This window comes from Gossypium hirsutum, chromosome D07 (assembly GCF_007990345.1).
Source record: "Gossypium hirsutum isolate 1008001.06 chromosome D07, Gossypium_hirsutum_v2.1, whole genome shotgun sequence".
In the NCBI taxonomy this organism is placed as follows: Eukaryota; Viridiplantae; Streptophyta; class Magnoliopsida; order Malvales; family Malvaceae; genus Gossypium; species Gossypium hirsutum.
Genome location: NC_053443.1, coordinates 55,089,585 through 55,102,369, shown reverse-complemented (window position 1 = coordinate 55,102,369; position 12,785 = coordinate 55,089,585). Strand labels below are relative to the sequence as shown.

Genomic DNA, 12,785 nt, shown 5'->3' with positions numbered 1-12,785 from the left:
AGATGGAGGAGAAAATAATAGGAGGGCACCCCCGAGGAAAAGAGAAAATGAAGTGAATAATGTGAATGCTTATGGTAGGTCAATTACCGTGAATCAACCAAAGAAAGTGGTTGCTAATCAACAGGGATCATCAAGACAAGAGTCAGGAGCTAGGCAAACTACTGAAAAGCCCCAATTCACGCCAATCCCGATGTCATACAAGGAGTTGTATCAGACTTTATTCGATGCACATGTTGTTGCTCCTCGTTACTTGAGTCCTCTACAACCCCCGTATCCAAAATGGTATGATGTGAATGCGCAATGTGATTATCATGCGGGAATTTCTGGGCACTCGATAGAAAATTGTACTGCCTTCAAGAAGGTAGTAGAAGGACTTATCAATTTGGGTGTCGTCAAACTTGACGACTCACCTAACGCAAAGAATCCGTTACCTAATCACGCAGATAAAGGGGTGAATATGGTTAGCGAAGGTACGGGAGAAGAAGTCAAGACTGACATTGCTGAAGTAAAAATTCCATTGAAACGGGTCTGGAAAGAAATGGCGAAAAGAGGTTTGGTTATTTCAGATTCTGAGGAAGGGCATGAGATGGGAAATTATTGCGAATTTCACCATAAAACAGGGCACGAAATCCAAGAATGTGAAGGATTTAAGGCTTTGGTTCAAAGCATGATGGATAACAAGGAGATGAGGTTTTACGAAGATGCGAAAGAAATGAGGAGCATATGCGCGACAGAGTTGGGAACAAAGGCTCCAAATCATCCTGTGGTCATTATCTCACGCCCTAAGGATAATGAGGTTAGGGCTCAGGTAACACCGAAAATTGTAATCCAGAAACCATCAAATTTTCTTATAGGGATAACAAAATGGTGCCGTGGAATTACGGGTGTAATGTGACCGTTTTGGGAAAAGAAGCAGAAAGAAATCAGGAAATAGGTTCTTACACGCGCAATGGAAAAAGATATGACGCTCAAGCAGAGTCGTCCAGGGAAGAGAATTGGAAGAAAGAACAGAGGAAAGGGAAAGCAGTAGAAGTTGAGCCATTGGTAAATGAACCAATAAAAGAAGAGGAGGCAAAGGAGTTTCTGAAGTTTTTGAAACACAGTGAATACAGTGTTGCGGAGCAACTACACAAACAGCCAGCCCGCATTTCTGTATTAGCTTTACTCTTAAACTCGGAAGTACATCGGAATGCACTATTAAAGGTGCTAAACGAAACATATGTGGCTGACGATATTTCGGTAAACAAGCTGGATCGGCTGATCAACAATATTGGTGCTGATAATTTTATCTTCTTCAGTGATGATGAAATACCATCCGGAGGAAGAGGTTCTACTAAAGCCCTACATGTTACTGTCCGATGCAAAGGGTACACACTCCCGGGGCCTTGGTTGATAATGGATCTGCACTAAATGTATTGCCTTTGTCCACTCTTAGTCGATTACCAATAGACAGTTCGCACATGAAAGCATGCCAGAGCATAGTAAGAGCATTTGATGGAACAAAAAAGGAGGTTATGGGGAGAATTGAGGTACCATTAAGGATTGGCCCAGTCAATTATGAGGTGGATTTCTTGGTGATGGATATTAAACCCTCCTACAACTGTCTATTGGGGAGACCGTGGATACACTCAGCAGGGGCAGTACCTTCATCATTACATCAGAAGGTGAAGTTGGTATCGGAGGATCGGTTGGTAACAATAGATGCAGAGGAGGATATTATTGCAATGATGACTAGCGATGCACCTTATGTGGACATCAACGATGAGGCACTAGAATGTTCTTTTCGGTCGTTAGAATTTGTGAACGCGATGTTTATTGCGGAGGGAAATAGAATTCCAGTACCGAAAATATCCAGGACCACTGAGATGGGATTGCGATTGATGGTAGGAAGAGGAGCCTTACCCGGGAAAGGATTGGGAAAATATCTTCAGGGAAGGATTGAGGCACCAATGCCGAAGGAAAAGTTTGATAGATTTGGTTTAGGGTACAAGCCAGACATGAAGCAGAAGAAGAAAGAAGTAGAGAAGAGACAAGAGAGAAGAAGGGCGCGTTTGAATGGACATGAAGCTAAGTGTGAGCCTTTAACCTTTCCCCACATATCTGCATCTTTTGTGTCGGGAGGATTTATCCATTCTGAATGTGGAGTGTCCGGTAGCGGCATGGGAGGAATGTTGGAAAATGTTTATACCAACGCCATAGAAGCAACGGAAAGGAGGGCTTTGTTGGAGATCTGCCCTTATGAGCCTGGAAGTGAGCTAAACAATTGGACTGCTGAAGAAATCCATGTAGTCTTTAGGGCTTATTCAGAGTAATGCTCAAAACATTCCTGTTGTTTGTTGGCCTAGAAACAATATGAATTTTTTGTGAAATAGGCATGGGGCCTAAATATCATTATTTTAATGAAATACATGTCAACGTTCATCTTGATCAGTCTTTTTTTTCTTTTTATATTTTTCATTTGTTTGATTGTCTTACAAATAATTCTTTCATTTGTAATTCTTTTGCACAAACATATTCATAAATTTATATTCTTGGTATATTCTTTGATATGCCTTCATAGGTCTTCAGATATCAATGACATGAGTGACGCTGCCTCAAACACGGAGCCTATTTTTGAGCAAGAGGTGTGTTCAGAAGGATCCCACGACTTTGAAAATGACGAAGATTATGATGCATCTCCGGACTTGTTAAGAATGATGGAACAAGAGGATAAGCATATCCTACCTCATAGGGAATCATTAGAAATAGTGAGCCTAGAGGATGGAAAGGAGGTGAAAATTGGAACTGAAATCACCGCAAAGACAAGACAAGACCTCATTAATTTGCTCCGAGAGTTCAAGGATGTTTTCGCGTGGTCGTACCAAGATATGCCTGGGCTAAGTACTAACATTGTGGTGCATCGTCTGCCCATAAAAGAGGATTGTAAACCCGTTCAACAGAAGCTCAGGAGAATGAGACCGGACATTGTGTTGAAAATAAGAGAAGAAGTCAAAAGACAATTCGACGCTGGATTCTTACAAGAGGTCAAGTATTCGGATTGGGTAGCCAACATCGTCCCTGTTCCCAAAAAAGATGGAAAGGTACGAATGTGTGTGGATTATAGGGATTTGAACAAGGCTAGTCCAAAGGACAACTTTCCACTGCCTCACATTGATACTTTGGTAGATAACACGGCGGGCTATTCATTGTTTTCTTTCATGGACGGTTTCTCTGGATACAATCAAATAAAGATGCATCCTGGAGACATGAGGAAAACCACATTCATTACCTTATGGGGAACATTCTGTTACAAGGTAATGCCCTTCGGATTGAAGAATGCGGGAGCAACGTATCAAAGAGCTATGGTGACTTTATTTCACGACATGATGCACAAGGAGATCGAAGTCTATGTTGACGATATGATCGCGAAGTCTAGAACGGAAGAAGAGCATGTTCAGGTCTTGAAAAGGCTATTTTTGAGGTTAAAGAAATTTCAGCTCAAGCTTAACCCAGCCAAATGCACGTTTGGAGTCAGATCAGGAAAGTTATTAGGCTTCATAGTTAGCAAAAAGGGGATCGAGGTTGACCCAGACAAAGTAAAGCAATACGAGATTTACCTCCCCCGCGCACTCAGAAGGAGGTTCGAGGTTTCTAGGGAGGCTGAATTACATTGCTCGGTTCATCTCACAACTGACAGAGAAATGTGATCCAGTATTCCGGCTCTTAAAGAAACATAATCCGGGCGAATGGGATGAAGAGTGTCAGAGGGCTTTCGATAAGATAAAGCAGTACTTGGCTAATACTCCAGTCTTATCACCTCCAAGTCCAGATAGGCCATTGATATTGTATCTGACAGTGTTGGAGAATTCCATGGGATGCGTATTGGGCCAACATGATGAGACGGGAAAGAAAGAAAGGGCAATATACTATCTCAGTAAGAAATTTACCGATTGCGAAATGAGGTACTCATCAATTGAGAAGTTTGTTGTGCTCTAATCTGGGCAACCCGAAGACTGAGACAGTATATGTTGTATCACACGACTTGGCTGATTTCAAAGTTAGATCCTTTAAAATATATGATGGAATGACTGCTTTGAACGGGAGAATGGCTAGATGGCAGTCTTGCTCTCAGAATTTGATATAGTATATGTCAGTCAAAAGGCTATAAAGGGAAGTGCAATAGCCGATTTCCTAGCAGTAGAGCCTTGGAGGACTATGAATCTTTGAATTTCGATTTTCCAAACGAGGACTTGATGTATGTGGCGAATACTGAAGAAAATCCTCAAATGGATCACGTATGGAAGTTAAATTTTGATGGAGCTTCAAATGCTACGGGTAATGGAGTTGGGGCATCTTGGTATCCCCAAGTGGAGATCATTATCCTGTTGCTAGCAAGTTGGACTTCGATTGTACAAATAACATGGCAGAATATGAAGCATGTATTATGGGCATTCGTGCAGCCATTGAACGGAACATCAAAGTACTGAGAGTATACGGGGATTCAGCGTTGGTGATATACCAACTCAAAGGGGAGTGGGAGACAGAGATCCTAAGCTAATCGGTTATAGAAAACTAGTTCTTGAATTGGCTGAGGAGTTTGACGATATCACCTTCTATTACCTCCCACGGGAGGAAAACCAAATGGCTGATGCATTAGCTACTCTAGCTTCGATGATTCAGGTGAATAGACTTGAGGCAATGAGGCCTGTTCAGATGAGTATCTCTGAGACCCCGGCTAATTGCTGCAATATTGAGGAGGAGGGAAAAGATGATTGTCCTTGGTATCGGAGTATCTTACAATATGTGAAGAATCGGGAATACCCTGATCAAGCGACAGAGAATGACAAAAGAACTCTGAGAAAGATAGCCATTGAATATGTCTTAGATGGAGAAGTGTTATATAAAAGAAGGAAGGATCAAGTACTGTTAAGATGTGTGGATGCTGTGGAAGCCAAGAAAATTTTGGAAGAAGTCCATGAGGGTATTTGTGGGACGCACGCCAGTGGTTTCACGATGGCCAGACAGATCATGAGATTTGGGTACTATTGACCCACCATGGAAGGAGATTGTATTGATCATGCCAGGAAGTGCCACAAATGCCAAATTTACGGAGACAAAATACACGCGCCTCCTTCACCTCTTCACGTCATGACCTCTCCTTGGCCGTTTTCCATGTGGGGTATGAATGTTATTGGGCCAATATCACCAAAGGCTTCTAATGGGCATCGCTTCATCTTCGTAGTAATTGATTACTTTACCAAGTGGGTGGAGGCTGCTTCATATGCAAATGTCACAAAAGCAGTAGTCAGCAAATTCTTGAAGAAGGAGATCATTTGTCGATATGGGATGCCTGAGAGGATCATATCCGACAATGCGATGAACTTGAATAATAGCACAATAGCTGAAGTTTGTAGCAAATTTAAAATTAAGCATCATAACTCATCGCCGTATCGTCCCAAAATGAATGGTGCAGTGGAGGCGGCCAATAAAAACATTAAAAGGATTGTGGGGAAAATGACTGAAACCTACAAGGATTGGCATGAGAAATTATCATTTGCTCTCCTGGCCTATCGAACATCTGTTAGAACTTCTACTGGGGCAACACCTTTTTCTCTGGTTTATGGAATGGAGGCAGTATTACCCATTGAAGTTGAAATCCCTTCTCTACGGGTGTTATCTGAGCTACAGTTGGATGAAGCCGATTGGATCCAATCTCGGTACGATCAGTTGAACCTAATAGAAGAAAAGAGGCTAAGAGCTATTCACCATGGGCAAATGTACCAGAAACGAATGATGCGAGCCTATAATAAAAAGGTTCGCCCCCGAGAATTTCGTGAAGGGGACTTGGTACTAAAAAAGATTCTTCCTATGCAAAAAGATTTTAGAGGAAAATGGATGCCAAATTGGGAAGGCCCTTATGTTGTAAAGAAAGCCTTTTCTGGTGGAGCTTTGATCCTATGTGAGATGGATGGCAAAAGTTTACCAAATCCGGTAAACGCAGACTCCGTCAAGAAATACTTCACATGAAAGAAAGGGGAACCAAAGTGAAAACCCGTAAAGGGCGCTTTGCTTCCTAAAAAAAAAAAAAAAACTTTGGAGAGGCTAAGGTGAAAACCCGTAAAGGGCACTTTGAGACCAAAGAGGGCTTGAGTCGAAAACCCGAAAAGGGCGACTCAAGTATTGGGCAGGATTGGAACATCAGGACTTGAGCGGATCAAATTTTGATCAGGGGCATATGATGATCTTGCTTTACCAATAAGAAAGGATATGCAACGTCTTGGAACATTGACAGAGTATTGCAGATCTCCTGAACACATGTCAAACTTAGAAGGGTCTTCGGAAAGTTTGTACAGAGAAACTCAAGCGGCGATAACTGGGGCACCTAGTTCTTATGTGTATTCTTGAAAATACATTTCTTTTATTTCTTTCTTTCTTCCTTTCCTTTTGTGAAAATGCATATTCTCAATCCACTTCTTTGTTACCTTTCTTTCGCCATCTTTGATGTTTTATTCGAGTTATGATCAGAACTAGCTTTATTCTTATCCATTGTTATGGTCTTTTGCAAACATGTTGCATAGGAATAATGATTAACGAACTAATAGAACTTTCAGGAAAGAAGTTTTGCATATTACTCTGAAAATTTCTAAATAATATAGGACCTGAAACATGACTATTGTTTAGAAAATACCAAGTTTAAAGGGTGAAATAGCTAGGAAAGAAGAGTCTAAGTTAAAGACTATCCTTTCAGATTTCGTTGAACAAAATGACAAGCTGTTGTGTTAATTACAAAGCTTAAATGAACAAGCAAGCAATGATCATCAGGCAATAGGAAAAGGTTACCTCGGAGAAGAGAGCCTTCACTTGCTCATAAGACTTTGGTACGACACCTTGAGAATGGTGTAGGAAACCAGAACGGTTCAGATCCTATATCCCCGAATTGTGATAAAAGAGGACAGAGGAAAAGCCACACATTTCCACCCTTAGATTGCTGTGAGAGAATGATGGTACAAATTTTGGCGTCCCAGTGGATATAACTTTGAGGTTTACAATAGGGACAGTCTGGCTAAATGTTTCTTAGAAAAATCAGTCAAGCGAGAAGACGTTGTAGCACATCAGTCACAAAACCTTGATAAACTTCGAGTAGTGATAACCTAAGCGAGATCATTCTCGGAAAAATAAAATTCTGCATTCATGCAAACACCATTCACATATGTCAAGTTAGGAGCATTTGTTTCATCATGTCATCCTAATCATTAGGCATAATTAGGTTTATTATACAGGTCTTATCTCTCTGAGATTACAGTGGAACAGACCAAAGAATTTCAGATCTTATCTCCCTGAGATTACAGCGGAGCAGATCAAGGATAGTAATCCTATCTCATTGAGATTACAATGGAGCGGATTAAAGGATCTTATCTCTCTGAAGTTACAGTAGAGAAGATCACATCAGGTCTTATCTCCCTGAGATTACAGTGGAACAGACCAAAGAATTTCAGATCTTATCTCCCTGAGGTTACAGTGGAGCAGATTGAAGCCAGAGATCTTATCTCCCTGAGATTACAGCGGAACAGATCGAAGACACTATCCTATCTCCCTGAAGTTACAGTGGAGCGGATTAAAATAAGAGATCTTATCCGTGGAGCAGATCGAATACACTATCATATCTCCCTGAAGTTACAGTGGAGCGGATTAAAATAAGAGATCTTATCAGCGGAGCAGATCGAAGACACTATCCTATCTCCCTGAAGTTACGGTGGAGCGGATTAAAGGATCTTATCTCTCTGAGGTTACAGCAGAGTAGATCGCATCAAGTCTTATTTCCCTGAAGATGCAGTGGAACAGACTGAAAACAATAAGGCGTGTCTCCCTAAAGTTGTAGCGGAGCGGACAGAAGATAGTGATTCTTATCATGTCTAATCTTATTCCCCTAAAGTTGTAGTAAAATAGATGGAAGTGAAGTCACAAATCTTGTCCCTCTGAAGTTGCAGTAAAGCAGGTTGAAGTCACGAATCTTATCCCCCTGAAGTTGTAGTGGGGCAAGTTGAGGATATGAGTCCGATCTCCCCGAAGTTGCAGTGGAGCGGGTCAAAATGATGGACCTTACCCCCTGAAGCTACAATAGAGTGGATTGAAGCTACAAGTTTTGTCTTTTGGAAGTTACAATGGAGTGGGTCGACGCAACAAGACACAGTGGACTAGAATAAAGTTACTTGAAAAGAAGCGTCAAGAGAAGTCAATACTCGGCAAAACTGGGCAAAAATTGGTCTTTCTTAGTCTTTGCTCTGTTCTCGTTACACGACAACGAGCAAAGAGGGGCAGCTGTTACAGGCCATTTTACCCAACAAACCCATTAAAACCCGGGGCCCAAACACTAAGCCCCAATACCCGAGCCCAATTGGCAGAGCCCAAACGGCCCAATAAGCCCAACCGGCCCCAAACCCAGTCAGACTAGGGCAGAAACCCTAGCCCCCTGTTGTGCCGCACCTGCTCCTGGCCGCCTCACCTGCCCTCTGTTCACAGCCGTCCCATAGCCATCTCTCCTCCACCTGCTCCCATCACCTCCTTGAACACCTGCAAACATGACGGAAGCAGCAACAGAAACAGAAACGCAGCAAACAGTAACAAAACAACAATAGGACTTTGTATAATCGGCTATAAAGAGCCATTCATTTTCAATGTAAAAGGGGGGGAAACAACACCAGTGAACATAAAAAAGATCAAAATAAAAGGTTGATTCGGTCTCTTTTTCTATTGTTACGATTTTGTTTCCTTTATTTTCCTTTTATTTTATTTCATTTTTGTTGTTTTTCTACAGTCTTTCTTAACTAAAACTAAACTAAAAAAGAAAATACCTGTTGGATTCGGAGGCTAGAGTCGGAGCCCTCCTTCGCCGTCACCGGAGTCGAACGGGGAGGAAGGTTTCTTCCTTTTATACTCGGTCCCTCGGTTGAGAAGGCCTAGCCTTCGAGGACACCGAAAGGAGGGTTGGAAAGCCTATTCCGCGCAACTCCGGCCACCGGCCGTGGAGGTGGTGCGACGGAGGCCTGAGTCTAAGGCCAGAAGTCGTGAGGGAGAGAGGGAAGAGGATGAGACTCAGTTTTTTTAGGGAAAGGCAGAAAATGAAGCAAAAAAGAAAATTTTTATTTTTATAAGCATTTCAAAACGGCGCCGTTTTGCGCCATAGCCCCAGGCGTTGAAACGACGCCGTTCCAACCTGACCCGCGCGGTGACCCGACACGAGGGGAGGGTCCGCGTGTTTTCGCTGGATGGGCTATTTGCGCGCTCAGTCCCTCCAGTTTTAAAACGCATTGCAATTCGGTCCTTTATGCTATTTCCTTTTATTTTTAATCTATCCCTATAATTTTAATTTTATCTCCATCTGGCCCACTGTTGCGCTGCGTTTTGAGGCGATTGGGTTATTTGCCCATTTGATCCCTTCGCTTTTACGCGCGCTTGCAATTAGGTCCTTCCGCCCCTTTTTATTTTTAAATTGGCCCAGAAAATTTGTTTTATTTCGATTTAAGTCTCTTGTAATCATGTTTTTTTTCTTTTGCTCATTTATTTATTTATTATTATATTATTATTATTATTATTCATATATATATGTGCTTATATACTATAATATATACGTCTAAAATTATTACGAATCTATATATTTATAAACTTTAATATTTATCTAATAGTGATATTATATTATATATATTCAATATTTTATATCTATCCTGCTTTTTATTTATTTAATATCTATATATTTATATACGTACACTACATAATATTTATACCCACGCATAAACAATATAATACACGTGCATACGAATATTTTATTTTTATGAGCATTTCTATTTCTTTATTTATGTATATACATGTATTTTATAATTATATACTTCTTTTTTTTGTATTTAACTTTATATTTTTACCCCGTATAATTTGCTTCTAACATACATACATATGCATATATCACCATTTTATTCATTATTATAATTATCATTTCATGTTGATTTATTTATTTATCTACATGTTCGTTATTATTTGCTTAAATGTCTTTATCCTTGTTTGTTTATTTTTTATTTTTGTTGACTTCTATTATTTACCATGCATAAAAAATTTATAATTTGCTTTCACTATGATTTTGTGTTTTATCTTACTTGATGTAACGATTTTTTTTAAATGGCATTTCGTGTTTGGATTCGAGAAGATCGTGCCCTAACTTACTGGGTTTCGATTTTCTCGATGAATCTAAAATACACGAATCTTTTCAAAATCAAGTTTTAAATGATCTCGAAATTTAAAAAAGGGATCGCATCCTAACTTACTGGTTATGATCTCATTTTTAAATTCAAGACGGCTAAAATTTCTTAAATAAACTTTTTCATTCGCGTATCGAGAATTTGAGATATTGTATTCTAACTTACTGAATATGATTCTTTTTTCTCGAATAACGTGAAATATCCTCCTTTTCTTGAAAATTTTTAACATTTTAATAAAAGGATCATATTTTTAAAATTCTTTTAAATTCTCAATTTTCGACATTAAGACATTAGGTAATCAACTAAGGTACCAATTTTGGGCGTATCGAGGGTGCTAATCCTTCCTCGTGCGTAACCGACTCCCGAACCCGTTTTTTCTGAATTTCGTGGACCAAACCTGTTATTTTAAGAAAATCAAACCGTTTTAAAAAAACAACCACTTTTCAAGGTGATCCAATCACACCTCATAAAAAAGGATTGGTGGCGACTCCCGTTTCATTTTTCAAAATCCAAGTCGACCCGTTTTCATCAAAAAATGGTGTCAACAGCATTCATAAAAAAAAAAACTAAACTTTGTACGTTAGCATGAGATAAAATGGCATGATACGTATTACTACTTAATTATTCCATAAACCAGGTTAAGTTTTAACATTTGTGGGTATATTTGAAGGTAGTGTAGTTTGAAATTAAATTCCATCATGTCATTGCAAGAAGAATACAAAGTTGGTGGAGAAAAATGGAATTTGGGTATCCCACAGATCAAAGAAGAAAAGAAATAAGATAATTAATGACCTTGACTTGACTCATCAATTCGTCATCTTCCCGTTGCTATTGATTGCTCAACCAAAAGGTTTTCAAACAAACACCCTTTTTGAAAAATCCACAGCCGGTAGAATCTACCAAAAACTCCATACTAATATAATATTACGAAGACTTATTCAAACCTACAGACCCAGTTTTTCTTGCCATTTTCTTGTAATCCCTTTGCATATGTTTGGACTCTTTCTTTACTTTTGCACTGTCAACATATATATATATATAAATATAAGCCCATGGTTAATGTTGATCTTTAAAGCTTGCATGTGCTAAAAAAACCAAGTTCAGTCTCAAAACATGAGTCTTATCAAGCACTCCATTAGAGGAAGATCAGAGTTGCAGGGTCCAAGGCCATCACCGTTAAAGGTTAGCCATTCTTCATCGTTGATCAAGAAAGCATCGCATGTTAATATTCGGAATCGAATCAATAGTAGCAGCAGTAAAGTAATCAATCCTGTGGTGATCTATTTGAGGTCGCCGAAGATTATCCATGTTAGACCCGAGGAGTTTATGAGCCTGGTACAACGCCTTACGGGGAAAGACTCGTCGTCAAGGGATGAATCGTGTAATCGGCTGCCGTCTTCTTCTTCTTCTTCTTGGAACATGGCGGCGGCGGAACCGGCCAAGGTGACTAAGAGAACATCAGCAGGAGATAATTTGTTTGATGCAGAAATGTCGAAGCTGGCTTTTAATGGGGTTGAACATGGTGATCAAATTCTTGAACTGTCTCCAACTTGGCTACGTTATTTAGCTTGTGTATAGAAGTTATGTTCTTGATTTTATGTGAAAATGTTACTACAAGCTAGCTAGATTTTGATAGTATAACAGTAAAATTTGTCTAAGAAGTTAAAGATTTTGATTGTTGTGGATCATTAGATAATCTGTTTGCTTCAAGGCTTTGAACTTTGGCTACTGAATTTATTTTCTCATTGTCTCAATCGATCTATTAAATTACTGGAAATCGAATTTCATGATTTTTTTATTTCCAATCTATAAATACCTCATTATTTTTTTTCTCACTTAATTTTTTTCAAATTCTCAAAAAAATATTATTCTGTGTACTTCATTTATTGGGAGAAATGGTGGATAACGCATTGCAAATTATGTTGTGAATATGGTAAAGTTTCAAACCTGTTTTTTTTTTTACAATTTTTTTTAGGATATTGCAAAATTAAATTTTAATGTTGTATTTTTTGAATATTGAAATGATCAAGTTCTTTAATTTCTACATAATAATATGGAATTCTCGAAGGTTGATGAAGGTAGCAAAAGAGTACTTGGAAACAGTTGGTTTGTGACATCTATGATGACGAAGTTTGTTATGATATTGAAATTGTCAGCTGCTATTAAAAATCGGTTTCATTTTGGGCACTAAAAAAATTTTATTGAGTAAAATGAAAACTTATTAAAATTGAGTGTCTAAAATGAATGAAAATAACATTAAATTAACAAAATATGACCAAAATGAAAACTGTTTTTAACGGCAATGCTTAGAAAGCAAACTTTTTTTTCGGTACTCAAAATAAAAATTTATAAAAGTTGGAAACCAAGTTATATTAAATAATTACTTAGCTTCTTTAAATCTTCTAAAAAAACCAAAAATAAATCTCTCCATTTTTTTAGTGTAGAAAATGGTTGATTCAAGGTTCTAAGAACTAAAACGTTACAAATTATGCAATCAATATGGTAAACTTTTATATTTTTTAATTTTATGAAAATATTTTTAAGATATTGCAAAATTAA

At 38.8% G+C, this 12,785-nt stretch overlaps 1 protein-coding gene across 1 annotated transcript; it reads left to right on the top strand.

Moving 5' to 3' along the window:
- The first annotated feature begins 11,047 nt into the window (after nt 1-11,047).
- On the top strand, nt 11,048-12,023 carry LOC121219567 (uncharacterized). The gene is made up of 2 exons (XM_041097936.1): nt 11,048-11,408; nt 11,526-12,023. Exons 1-2 carry the CDS (start codon nt 11,340-11,342, stop codon nt 11,802-11,804), a joined length of 348 nt encoding a protein of 115 aa, XP_040953870.1. The 5' UTR covers nt 11,048-11,339; the 3' UTR covers nt 11,805-12,023.
- The last annotated feature ends 762 nt before the right edge of the window (nt 12,024-12,785 follow it).

Bases quoted from the DNA above. Each gene is read 5' to 3' on its own strand.
- LOC121219567 (XM_041097936.1), top strand. From the start codon at position 11,340: ATGAGTCTTATCAAGCACTCCATTAGAGGAAGATCAGAGTTGCAGGGT. The intron at 11,409-11,525 runs GTTAGCCATTCT...AGGTCGCCGAAG, and splicing joins CAAGGCCATCACCGTTAAAG to ATTATCCATGTTAGACCCGA.